At 51.0% G+C, this 11,848-nt stretch overlaps 1 protein-coding gene across 1 annotated transcript; it reads right to left on the reverse strand.

The window, feature by feature from the left end:
- Positions 1-2,124: 2,124 nt before the first annotated feature.
- On the reverse strand, positions 2,125-8,054 carry LOC117127806. The gene is made up of 2 exons (XM_033278476.1): positions 6,767-8,054; positions 2,125-6,695 (listed from the first exon to the last, which is right to left on the reverse strand). The coding sequence occupies exons 1-2, from the start codon at positions 8,052-8,054 to the stop codon at positions 2,215-2,217; spliced, it is 5,769 nt and encodes a 1,922-aa protein (XP_033134367.1). The 3' UTR covers positions 2,125-2,214.
- Positions 8,055-11,848: the final 3,794 nt, after the last annotated feature.

Below are 11,848 nucleotides of genomic sequence, written 5' to 3' on the forward strand. Positions count from 1 at the left end.
CGGAAGGTTCTGAGACCCGTGTGTCCGGCCGTCCCAAGGAAACCCCGGAGGATGGGTTCAAGTTCGAGTTCAACCGAGAGCTCCCGCTGGCCTGTTACCCGGAGGATTGCGCTCGTTTGCTACGGCTAGTCAAAGGCGGTCCCGATCTGCTTCCTTCAGTGGGGGACCTCATCTTCAAAGATGAATATGAACATGCTTCTTGCTCGTCGGTAAAGGTAAGTAGTTGCTCGTTTCCTTCTTCTCTGAACTTTAAATTATTTTGGCTAAGTCTTTTTTTTTTTTGTGTTTTGATCAGAGTCACGGCGACTGGAATGTTCTGGTTGGGAAGTATGACTCAGCCCTCAGGCGGGCTAGAGAGCAGATCCGTGAGAGTGAAGAAGCCAAGAAGAAAGCGGAGGAGGCTCTTCGGGTGTCTTCGCGGGAAAAGGCTGAAGCCATTGCTCGGGAGAAATCTCTCAGGAAAGCGTTTGACGAGACGCGAACATCTGACGCGGCTGAACTGCAGATGTGTAAAGAGGCGATGAACAATCTCGAGTTCGTGGTGGATAAGCAGCGGAAGGAAAAGGCTGATCTAGAGGCAAAAATGGCTGCGGAATTGCTGAGGCATTCCGAGGAGATGGACAGGCTTCGGAAATCTCGTAAATACGAGGTCACGCACGAGAGGGTTCGCGTGCTGATTGCCATGATCGCTAAAGCCGAGAAACGCTTTCACAGGATTTCCCTTCGTGAGGACAAAAGGGACAAATACGACGATGCTCGGTGTCTCTATAGTCAAGCCTTTGGAACAAGGAAATGTCTCGAGCAGATTAAGGCCTCAGGTGTCGAGATCCCGCAGGAAACCATCGATTTCTTCGCTGGGCAAGAGAGGCATTATGAAGAGGAAGCAGAACGCTTGGAAGTAAAGGAAATTCCAGCAGAAGATCTTCGCCTCTCCCCATTAGTGTTGGAGTCTCGGTTCCTGATCGAAGAGATTTGGCGTCAGCTCGACCCATTTGGATCGAACATTGGTTTGATCGATTCAGAGGCTGCCATTGCCCTTCGCACTCCCCTCGCCGACCGAGATCCCCGATCTGCAGATCCGACGGAGAAGCCTGCTCAGACGGCCGTATCTTCCAACCAGCACACCGACCAAGGTGTCGACCCGACGGAGCGAACATCAGTGGGACCGGTTGTTCAGAAGGACGGGGCCGTGCCTACCATCGTGCTGACCGATTCCTCTGCGAAGGCATCGAAGAATGCCAGCTCGTCGGCTTCCTCGTCGGAAGACCCGGGGAAGGGAGACGACCTTCCAACTGAGACGCCAGCTGCGAATGTTACCGAGTCAATCCCAACAAAGTTTGGCCGCGTCTCGGGTCCCGGAGAGGGTGACGGCAGTGGCGACAAGGATCCTCCTGTGGTCGATTAATAATCAATGTTGTTTGTTGTAACTTCTTTCGCTCTATTTAGTAGACTTTTTCTCCTTTTGTTGTACTTCGGTCTCGTTGAGACCTTTGAACCTTTATGTACCGTTGGCCCATATGGGTCTTGTTGTTCGATACTCGGGATGTTTACCCCCTTTTTTTTTTTAAAGGCTTTTATCAAATGTTTGCTTTGCTTCGAATCGTAACTCGTTTCTCGTTAAGTCGTTCCCGTTAGCCTTGTCTGTAACTAAATAACAAAGAAAAAACAAGGCAAGGACTTTTAACGAGTTTCCGAGGAAAAGGTATCTGGATGCTCCGCGGTAACCGAGAGAAATTTGGTCGGCCAACTCAATATTCTTCGATTTGCAATAAGATCCAGAAATTTCGCTCGTGAGTCGGTCAATGCCTCGAGCATCGGTGACGCGGAACTCTGTTTTTCCCTTCGTTCGATATCTGATCAGGATATCGTCGACTAAGTGGGATGAGTGCTCGTGCGCCGCTTTCGAGTTAAGGGGCTAGCATCATTTGGCTCTCGTCATTTTTTACTCGAGGGAGTGAGACGAGATGTATTTTTTGTTAGGTTGGGGCTGGACCCCGTAGAGGGGATGCCTACGTACCTCCGGGGAGGATCAAGCCTTTCGTAGTTCATTTTGGTCCAAGTAAAAGTGACTTGGTAGTCATTTACTTGGACGAGTAGAAGTGACCGTAGGGTGCATCTACTCGGTTTTTTTTTTTTTTTTTTTTTTTTTTTTTTTTTTTTTGCGAGTAAAACGGTGATGTAGATCATTTTACTCGTTCTGAAAGGGTACTCGTTTTACGAGTAGAAGCGACGAAGATGCATGGAGTTCCAAGCTCGTGGAACTGCTTCTCCGCGGGAAGTTTCGAGTCGATATACTCCTGGTTTGACGACTCGAGTGATCTTATACGGTCCTTCCCAATTTGCGCCGAGTTTTCCAGCGTTGGGTTCCTTGGTGTTCTCAAAGACTTTTCTCATAACCAGATCGCCGAGCTCGAGAGGACGCGATCGGACCTTTTTGTTGTAGTAACTCTCGATTTGGTTTTGGTAGTTTTGGATTCGAAGTAAGGCTTGGTCGCGCTTCTCTTCTAGCCCATCTAGGGCATCTAGCAGCATCTCTTGATTAAGCTCGACATGCTGAGGCATCTTGGACCGGCGGAGACTTGTTACGTTGACCTCGGCTGGAGCCATTGCCTCCATCCCGTAAGCGAGTGAAAAAGGAGTACATTTTGTCGCTCCTCGGGGGGTTGTCCGGTGCGACCAGAGCACGCCGTCAAGTTCATCGGCCCAATGTCCTTTTTTGAGGTCAAGGCGCTTCTTGATTCCGTCGATGATAATCTTGTTCGAGGATTCTGCTTGTCCGTTTCCTTGAGGATATCTTGGCGTTGAAGGGCTTAGTCGGATGTTCCATTTGTTGCAGAAATCTTTAAAACTTCCGGCCATAAACTGTGATCCGTTGTCTGTCACGATCTCGTATGGTAGACCGTGGCGACAGATGATGTTCTTCCAGACAAAGCCACGAACTTCCTTCTCTGTAACCTGCGCGAAGGCTTCTGCTTCGATCCATTTGGTGAAGTAGTCGGTCAATACTAGCACGAAGCGGCGTTGGCGAGAATTCGGCATTGGTCCGATGATATCCATCCCCCATCGCATAAATGGGTAAGGGGCTGCGGATGTTCGTAACAACTCGGTTGGACTATGGATACTCGGAGCGTGTCGTTGACATTTGTCGCATCGCCGGGCATATGCTTCGCAGTCGGTATTCATAGTTGGCCAGAAAAATCCTAAGTTCCGAATCTTCAGGGCTAGTGACCGACCTCCAGAATGGTTTCCACCTGCTCCTTCGTGAGTCTCCGCCATTACTAGCTGCGTTTGCTCGGCAAAAATACATTTCAGGAGGACCTTGTTAGCCGTTACTCGGTGGAGTTCTTCTTCCATGACGACGTAATGCGCGCTGCGCCTCTTTAATCGTCTTGCGGCCCATTTATCCGTTGGAAGTGTGCCCGTGGTGAGGTATTGGATGAATTCAGTCCTCCAGTCGGGTAGTAGCTGATCTTGGTTTGTCATCTCGGAGTCGTCGTTGGTCTCAGATAAGGGCGTTGTTTCGAGTTCTGTGGTGACGAAGTTAGCTGACTCCGTTGAGATGTCGATGCTTGGTTTCTCGATTCGGTGAATTGGAATAGTCCTTTTGACTTGATCGCGTAGCTTGCTTCCGAGTGCTGCTAGCGCATCCGCACAGACATTTTCTCCACGAGGAACCTTGGTGAGCTCGAAGAATTCGAACTCTTTAGCCAATGCTTGTACAACTCGGAGATAAGCATCCATTCTATCGTTGCGCGCATCGTAATCGCCGCTGAACTGACTGGCGACGAGCTGTGAGTCGCAATATGCACTGAGTCGCTTAGCCTTGACTGCTTTGGCGAGGCGAAGGCCCGCGATGAGCGACTCATACTCTGCTTCGTTGTTTGACGCTGGGAAACCGAAGCTGAACGACTGTCGAATGAGCTCTCCCGATGGGGATTGAAGCTGAACTCCTGCTCCAGAGCCTTTGTTTGTCGAGGAACCGTCGACATGCAGGATCCATGTTGAATCCGAGGTTTCCAAATCTTGAGCGAGTTCCGGAGATAGCTCCACGAGAAAATCGGCGAGGACTTGGGCCTTAGCAGCGGTTCTGCACTTATAGGTGATGTCGAGTTCTCCGAGTTCGATCGCCCATTTGGTAAGACGGCCGGCTCTGTTCGTGTTTTGCAGGACAGTTCTGAGCGGCTGGTCGGTGAGAACTTCTACCGAATGTGATTGGAAATATGGGCGGAGTTTCCTCGCTGATTCGACGACGGCCAGGGCCATCTTTTCAAGTGTCGGATACCGGGTTTCTGGTCCGGTCATCCTCCTGCTCATGTAGAAAACAGGTCGTTGTTCTCCTCGGTCCTCCTTGATTAGCACGCTGCTGACTGCGGCGGATGAGACCGCAATGTAGAGAGATAAAACGTCGCCTATGTCCGGCTTTGCCAGGATAGGGGGCGTCGTCAGGTAATGTTTGAGCTGACTAAAAGCCTCCTCACATTTATCGTCCCAAATGAATTTCTTGTTTCCTCGGAGGAGATCGTAGAATGGGAGGCATTTATCGGTGGATCGGGAGATGAAACGATTAAGCGCTGCGATTCGGCCTGTTAGTCGTTGGACTTCTCGGCAGTTTCTCGGACTGGGGAGATCAAGGACAGCTGATATTTGCTTCGGGTTTGCTTCGATTCCCCGCTGCGTCACTATGTAGCCAAGGAATTCTCCGGACGATACCCCGAAAGTGCATTTGGCCGGGTTTAGCTTCATCTTGTACGCGTTTAGGATGTCGAAACACTCCCTTAAGTGTGCCAGGTGGTCGTTTGCTCGGACTGATTTGACGAGCATGTCATCGATGTAGACTTCCATCGTTGTACCGAGCTGTTTAGCGAACATGCGGTTGACAAGTCGCTGGTACGTCGCACCGGCATTCTTCAGCCCGAAGGGCATTACTTTGTAGCAGTAAGTTCCTCGATCCGTTATGAACGACGTCTTCTCTCGATCGTCGGGATGCATCATGATCTGGTTGTATCCCGAGAAAGCGTCCATAAACGTGAGCATTTCATTGCCAGCAGTTGACTCGACCAATCTGTCGATGTTCGGAAGTGGGTAGCTGTCTTTTGGGCAGGCTTTGTTGAGGTCAGTAAAATCGACGCACATGCGCCACTTGCCGTTTTTCTTCTTGACAACCACCGGGTTAGCGAGCCATTCCGGGTAACGAACTTCTGCTATTGAGCCCGCGCTTAGTAAGCGCTCGACTTCCTCGACAACTGCTTTGGATCTTTCAGGACCCAACTTTCGTCTCTTCTGTCGGATGGGCTTAATATTTGGGTCTACGTTTAGCTCGTGAGTCGTGATGGACTGGTCGATTCCCTGCATGTCAGTCATCGACCAGGCAAAGGTAGACAAGTTTTGCTTCAGGAAATCCGTGATATCGCGTTGCATCTCGTCCGACAGATAAGCGCCTACTCGTAGCACTTTACTTGGATCCGATTCGTCGACTGGGACTTCGAGCACCTCTTCCTTTTGTGGGCAGATCTTGCTGATAGGAGGTGAGATCGAGTTGACTAGTGACTGAGATCGCTGCAGTTTGACCGTGGCGATTAAGAGATCTCGCGCGGCCCGTTGATCTCCTCTCACTGTCTTAGTCGTGCCATCCATTCCCGGGAATTTGACGCACTGATGGTACGTGGATGCGATTGCACGCATGGAGTACAACCATGGAGTGCCTAGTATCACGTGGTAGGGAGCCTTGGTGCTGACTACCGAGAACTTGACCATCCGTGCTACTCCCTCTGCTTGTACCGAGAGACGGATAGTTCCCATGATTACTTCGGAAGAACCGTTAAAGCCGGTGAGAGTCCTGGATGACGGTTTCACGTCTTTTAAGTCGATTCCCATTTTTACGAGAGTTTCGCGAAAAATGATATCGACCGAGCTGCCAGTATCGATCAGCACTTTGGTGACGTCGTACTTATCGATGGCTAAAACGACGAGGAGAGGATCGTTGTGAGGGAAAGTTACTCCGACAAGGTCTTCAGTTGAGAAGGAGATTGGGAGATCAGTTGGGAACTTCTGCGGCCAGCGCTGCGAGGTGTCCACCATTCGTCGGTGATCTTTGACTGCTCGTACGGAGTCCCCGCAAGGTGGAGATCCTCCCATAATCACGTTGATCCGCGGCCTGACACTTGATTGCTTCCTGGTGAGAAGAGCTCGGAGGTCTTCGCTTTCTTTCGGCGACCCGGCCTTTTTGTGGTCCAGTTTTGCACGCAAATCACCGACTCGCGCGTTAAGCTGATCTCGTAGATCGACGATAGGATTGCCTTCCGTAGTTACCAATGAGGATCCTGGGCTCAGCGAATGCTTAGTTCTTTTAGCATTGAGCTCGACTCGGAGATCGGATGATCCGGGAGTCTTGTCATTCGTTGGCGTGGTCTTTCGTTTGAGGAGTACACGTAAGTCCAACGGGTCGAGGGCTTCCTCGAGATCGCTCTCTTCGTCTGATGAGGACTCCGGTTGGGCTCGAATGACTTCAATCCTTTGTCTGGCTGCCGGCGGATCTTCGTCAGCTGAGGCGTCACCATCATCGTCTTGATGTGGGATTTGCTCGGCGACTTTGGTTTTTGGTCGTCTTGACGCGGTTTTGCTTGATTTTTTCGCTGATTTTTCCTGTCCTTGTTTCTGCTCCAACTGTTCTCGCTTTTTGGCTTCGGAGGAGGAATCTTAATTTCACCGCTTTCGAGTGAGGAGAGGAATTGCGCAAAAAGTGTTTTGCACTCCGAAGTGTCGTGACCTTTTACACCGTGGAGTTTGCACGATTTAGTAAGCCCTGGTGGGGTCCGGGAAGATCCCGCTGCCGAATCGACCTGGGCGACCGTGGCTGGCGCTGTTGCTCGGGGGGATTCGCTTGGAGGATCGGTTTCCCGATGAAAGGTGTTCCACTTCTTCCCGTTTTCGTCGACGACGTAAAGGAGACCGTTCTTACGGTTATTTTTGTCGCTTGGAGCATGCTGACGAGGTTCGACGTGAGCTGTGGCGGCATTTTTAGGCGCCGATTGCTTCGCCGAGTTGTGCTTGCTCATGATGGCTTTAGTGTCTTCTTCCATACGAATGAAGTTGTGAGAACGAGCAACGGCATCTTGCAACGTCGTGGCGGTGCATCGATAGAGATCTTCTCGGAACTTACATTCCACAAGGAGATTGTTCCTCAAGGCATCGACGGCGATGTGGTCTGGGATATTGATTCTTGACACGACCGACTTAAAACGTTCCATGTAATCGCGAAGATTCTGATCCTTCGTTTGCTTGAGGTTCCAGAGAGTCGACGCCGTTGCTTCACGCTTGGTGAACATGATATAAGTCTTGAGAAAAGCCGAGGAGAGCTCTTTGAAGCTTCTAATTGAATTCTCTTCGAGTCCCGAGAACCAGGTTAAGGCTTGCTCGTTGAGTGTTTCAATGAAAAGTTGGCAGTATCCCGCGTCTCTTTCATCGGGGGCGAGTGTGGCCCTCGCTACCGCAATATTAAAAGCCGTCAAGTGCTCGACGGGATCTCCTCCTGGTTTGTATTCTGGAAGACGCAACTTGTCCATCTTTCGGAGTTTGACCTCCGTCAGTTCCTCGGTGAAAGGAGTACGCGATGTTGATGCGATGACACTGTCAATCTCGGGTACTGCGCTCGTTGCTTGGTGGATCCTCGAACTCATTTGTTGGAAATTTAGTTTAAGCTCAGCGATTTCTCGGACAGTTGATGGATCTGACGCTGCAGGAGAAGCATCGGCGGCTAGGGTTTCCGCGAGTTGAAGAGTGGGATCGACTGGGTTCGTCGTTCGTCCTTCTGCCGGAGTAGGAGGGTTTGTATTGAAGAGGTAACGACGGAGCGGTTGTGAGTTGCCGGTGGAGGCGCTAAGAGCAGCGACAATGGCGGCGAGCTGATCATTCGTCGTCTTCTGAACTTCTTCTTGATGAGCAAGTCGGGCTATGACTGAACTCATGAATTCCGACGAGAGGAGGGGAGGAGGCGGAGGAGGCGTGAGTGCCGGCTCCTCTCCTGAGGTATCAGGGTTCGTACCTCCGGTGGTCATATCGGTCTAGAAACGCTGGGTCTGTTCTGCCCCACGGTGGGCGCCAATTGTTTAAGGTGAGTTTGGTCTCGGGTGAAGTAAACAATACTAGAAATGGGTCGAACAGAGGCGTTTATTAGATTTCGAGATGATGTTACAAAGGTGGAGAAAGTAAAAGCAAGCCGGAGCTCGTGAGAGCTTAAACCGGAAAAGTACAAATAGCAGAGAGATGATTGTACGGATGATAAACCCTAATCTCGCCGCTAAGTTTGTGTAGCTAAGTGTCGATGCCTTTCTCCTTTGCTTTCCTCTCCTTTTATACTCTGTTCGATTACCTTAACCTAATCTCTTTTTACTGATTGGGCTTTGTCGGCCCTTCGGGCCTGATTATGAGATGCTCGCTCCGAGCCGTTTAGTCGATCAACCTCGCTTCGCTTGCTCTCCGCTTCGACTAACGGCGCTTCTTGGTTAAGTTGAAGCCTCGAGAATCGGCTTCTGCGCCGACGTCGACTCGGTTTGCTGGACTGGGCTCTTTGTTCGATGGGCTTTGTGGATGGGTTAAATCCATCCCCAATAGTAAGCAAAACCGCGTCAAGACGACCAAAAACCAAAAGTCGCCGAGCAAATCCCACATCAAGACGATGATGGTGACGCCTCAGCTGACGAAGATCCGCCGGCAGCCAGACAAAGGATTGAAGTCATTCGAGCCCAACCGGAGTCCTCATCAGACGAAGAGAGCGATCTCGAGGAAGCCCTCGACCCGTTGGACTTACGTGTACTCCTCAAACGAAAGACCACGCCAACGAATGACAAGACTCCCGGATCATCCGATCTCCGAGTCGAGCTCAATGCTAAAAGAACTAAGCATTCGCTGAGCCCAGGATCCTCATTGGTAACTACGGAAGGCAATCCTATCGTCGATCTACGAGATCAGCTTAACGCGCGAGTCGGTGATTTGCGTGCAAAACTGGACCACAAAAAGGCCGGGTCGCCGAAAGAAAGCGAAGACCTCCGAGCTCTTCTCACCAGGAAGCAATCAAGTGTCAGGCCGCGGATCAACGTGATTATGGGAGGATCTCCACCTTGCGGGGACTCCGTACGAGCAGTCAAAGATCACCGACGAATGGTGGACACCTCGCAGCGCTGGCCGCAGAAGTTCCCAACTGATCTCCCAATCTCCTTCTCAACTGAAGACCTTGTCGGAGTAACTTTCCCTCACAACGATCCTCTCCTCGTCGTTTTAGCCATCGATAAGTACGACGTTACCAAAGTGCTGATCGATACTGGCAGCTCGGTCGATATCATTTTTCGCGAAACTCTCGTAAAAATGGGAATCGACTTAAAAGACGTGAAACCGTCATCCAGGACTCTCACCGGCTTTAACGGTTCTTCCGAAGTAATCATGGGAACTATCCGTCTCTCGGTACAAGCAGAGGGAGTAGCACGGATGGTCAAGTTCTCGGTAGTCAGCACCAAGGCTCCCTACCACGTGATACTAGGCACTCCATGGTTGTACTCCATGCGTGCAATCGCATCCACGTACCATCAGTGCGTCAAATTCCCGGGAATGGATGGCACGACTAAGACAGTGAGAGGAGATCAACGGGCCGCGCGAGATCTCTTAATCGCCACGGTCAAACTGCAGCGATCTCAGTCACTAGTCAACTCGATCTCACCTCCTATCAGCAAGATCTGCCCACAAAAGGAAGAGGTGCTCGAAGTCCCAGTCGACGAATCGGATCCAAGCAAAGTGCTACGAGTAGGCGCTTATCTGTCGGACGAGATGCAACGCGATATCACGGATTTCCTGAAGCAAAACTTGTCTACCTTTGCCTGGTCGATGACTGACATGCAGGGAATCGACCAGTCCATCACGACTCACGAGCTAAACGTAGACCCAAATATTAAGCCCATCCGACAGAAGAGACGAAAGTTGGGTCCTGAAAGATCCAAAGCAGTTGTCGAGGAAGTCGAGCGCTTACTAAGCGCGGGCTCAATAGCAGAAGTTCGTTACCCGGAATGGCTCGCTAACCCGGTGGTTGTCAAGAAGAAAAACGGCAAGTGGCGCATGTGCGTCGATTTTACTGACCTCAACAAAGCCTGCCCAAAAGACAGCTACCCACTTCCGAACATCGACAGATTGGTCGAGTCAACTGCTGGCAATGAAATGCTCACGTTTATGGACGCTTTCTCGGGATACAACCAGATCATGATGCATCCCGACGATCGAGAGAAGACGTCGTTCATAACGGATCGAGGAACTTACTGCTACAAAGTAATGCCCTTCGGGCTGAAGAATGCCGGTGCGACGTACCAGCGACTTGTCAACCGCATGTTCGCTAAACAGCTCGGTACAACGATGGAAGTCTACATCGATGACATGCTCGTCAAATCAGTCCGAGCAAACGACCACCTGGCACACTTAAGGGAGTGTTTCGACATCCTAAACGCGTACAAGATGAAGCTAAACCCGGCCAAATGCACTTTCGGGGTATCGTCCGGAGAATTCCTTGGCTACATAGTGACGCAGCGGGGAATCGAAGCAAACCCGAAGCAAATATCAGCTGTCCTTGATCTCCCCAGTCCGAGAAACTGCCGAGAAGTCCAACGACTAACAGGCCGAATCGCAGCGCTTAATCGTTTCATCTCCCGATCCACCGATAAATGCCTCCCATTCTACGATCTCCTCCGAGGAAACAAGAAATTCATTTGGGACGATAAATGTGAGGAGGCTTTTAGTCAGCTCAAACATTACCTGACGACGCCCCCTATCCTGGCAAAGCCGGACATAGGCGACGTTTTATCTCTCTACATTGCGGTCTCATCCGCCGCAGTCAGCAGCGTGCTAATCAAGGAGGACCGAGGAGAACAACGACCTGTTTTCTACATGAGCAGGAGGATGACCGGACCAGAAACCCGGTATCCGACACTTGAAAAGATGGCCCTGGCCGTCGTCGAATCAGCGAGGAAACTCCGCCCATATTTCCAATCACATTCGGTAGAAGTTCTCACCGACCAGCCGCTCAGAACTGTCCTGCAAAACACGAACAGAGCCGGCCGTCTTACCAAATGGGCGATCGAACTCGGAGAACTCGACATCACCTATAAGTGCAGAACCGCTGCTAAGGCCCAAGTCCTCGCCGATTTTCTCGTGGAGCTATCTCCGGAACTCGCTCAAGATTTGGAAACCTCGGATTCAACATGGATCCTGCATGTCGACGGTTCCTCGACAAACAAAGGCTCTGGAGCAGGAGTTCAGCTTCAATCCCCATCGGGAGAGCTCATTCGACAGTCGTTCAGCTTCGGTTTCCCAGCGTCGAACAACGAAGCAGAGTATGAGTCGCTCATCGCGGGCCTTCGCCTCGCCAAAGCAGTCAAGGCTAAGCGACTCAGTGCATATTGCGACTCACAGCTCGTCGCCAGTCAGTTCAGCGGCGATTACGATGCGCGCAACGATAAAATGGATGCTTATCTCCGAGTTGTACAAGCATTGGCTAAAGAGTTCGAATTCTTCGAGCTCACCAAGGTTCCTCGTGGAGAAAATGTCTGTGCGGATGCGCTAGCAGCACTCGGAAGCAAGCTACGCGATCAAGTCAAAAGGACTATTCCAATTCACCGAATCGAGAAACCAAGCATCGACATCTCAACGGAGTCAGCTAACTTCGTCACCACAGAACTCGAAACAACGCCCTTATCTGAGACCAACGACGACTCCGAGATGACAAACCAAGATCAGCTACTACCCGACTGGAGGACTGAATTCATCCAATACCTCACCACGGGCACACTTCCAACGGATAAATGGGCCGCAAGAC

This window comes from Brassica rapa, chromosome A09, assembly GCF_000309985.2.
Source record: "Brassica rapa cultivar Chiifu-401-42 chromosome A09, CAAS_Brap_v3.01, whole genome shotgun sequence".
Taxonomy (NCBI): domain Eukaryota; kingdom Viridiplantae; phylum Streptophyta; class Magnoliopsida; order Brassicales; family Brassicaceae; genus Brassica; species Brassica rapa.

Excerpts from the sequence above, each read along its gene's own strand:
- LOC117127806 (XM_033278476.1), bottom strand. The coding sequence starts at position 8,054 with ATGACCACCGGAGGTACGAACCCTGATACCTCAGGAGAGGAGCCGGCA. Across the intron at positions 6,696-6,766 it reads CAAACTCCACGGTGTAAAAG|ATTCCTCCTCCGAAGCCAAA; the intron begins GTCACGACACTT and ends GGTGAAATTAAG.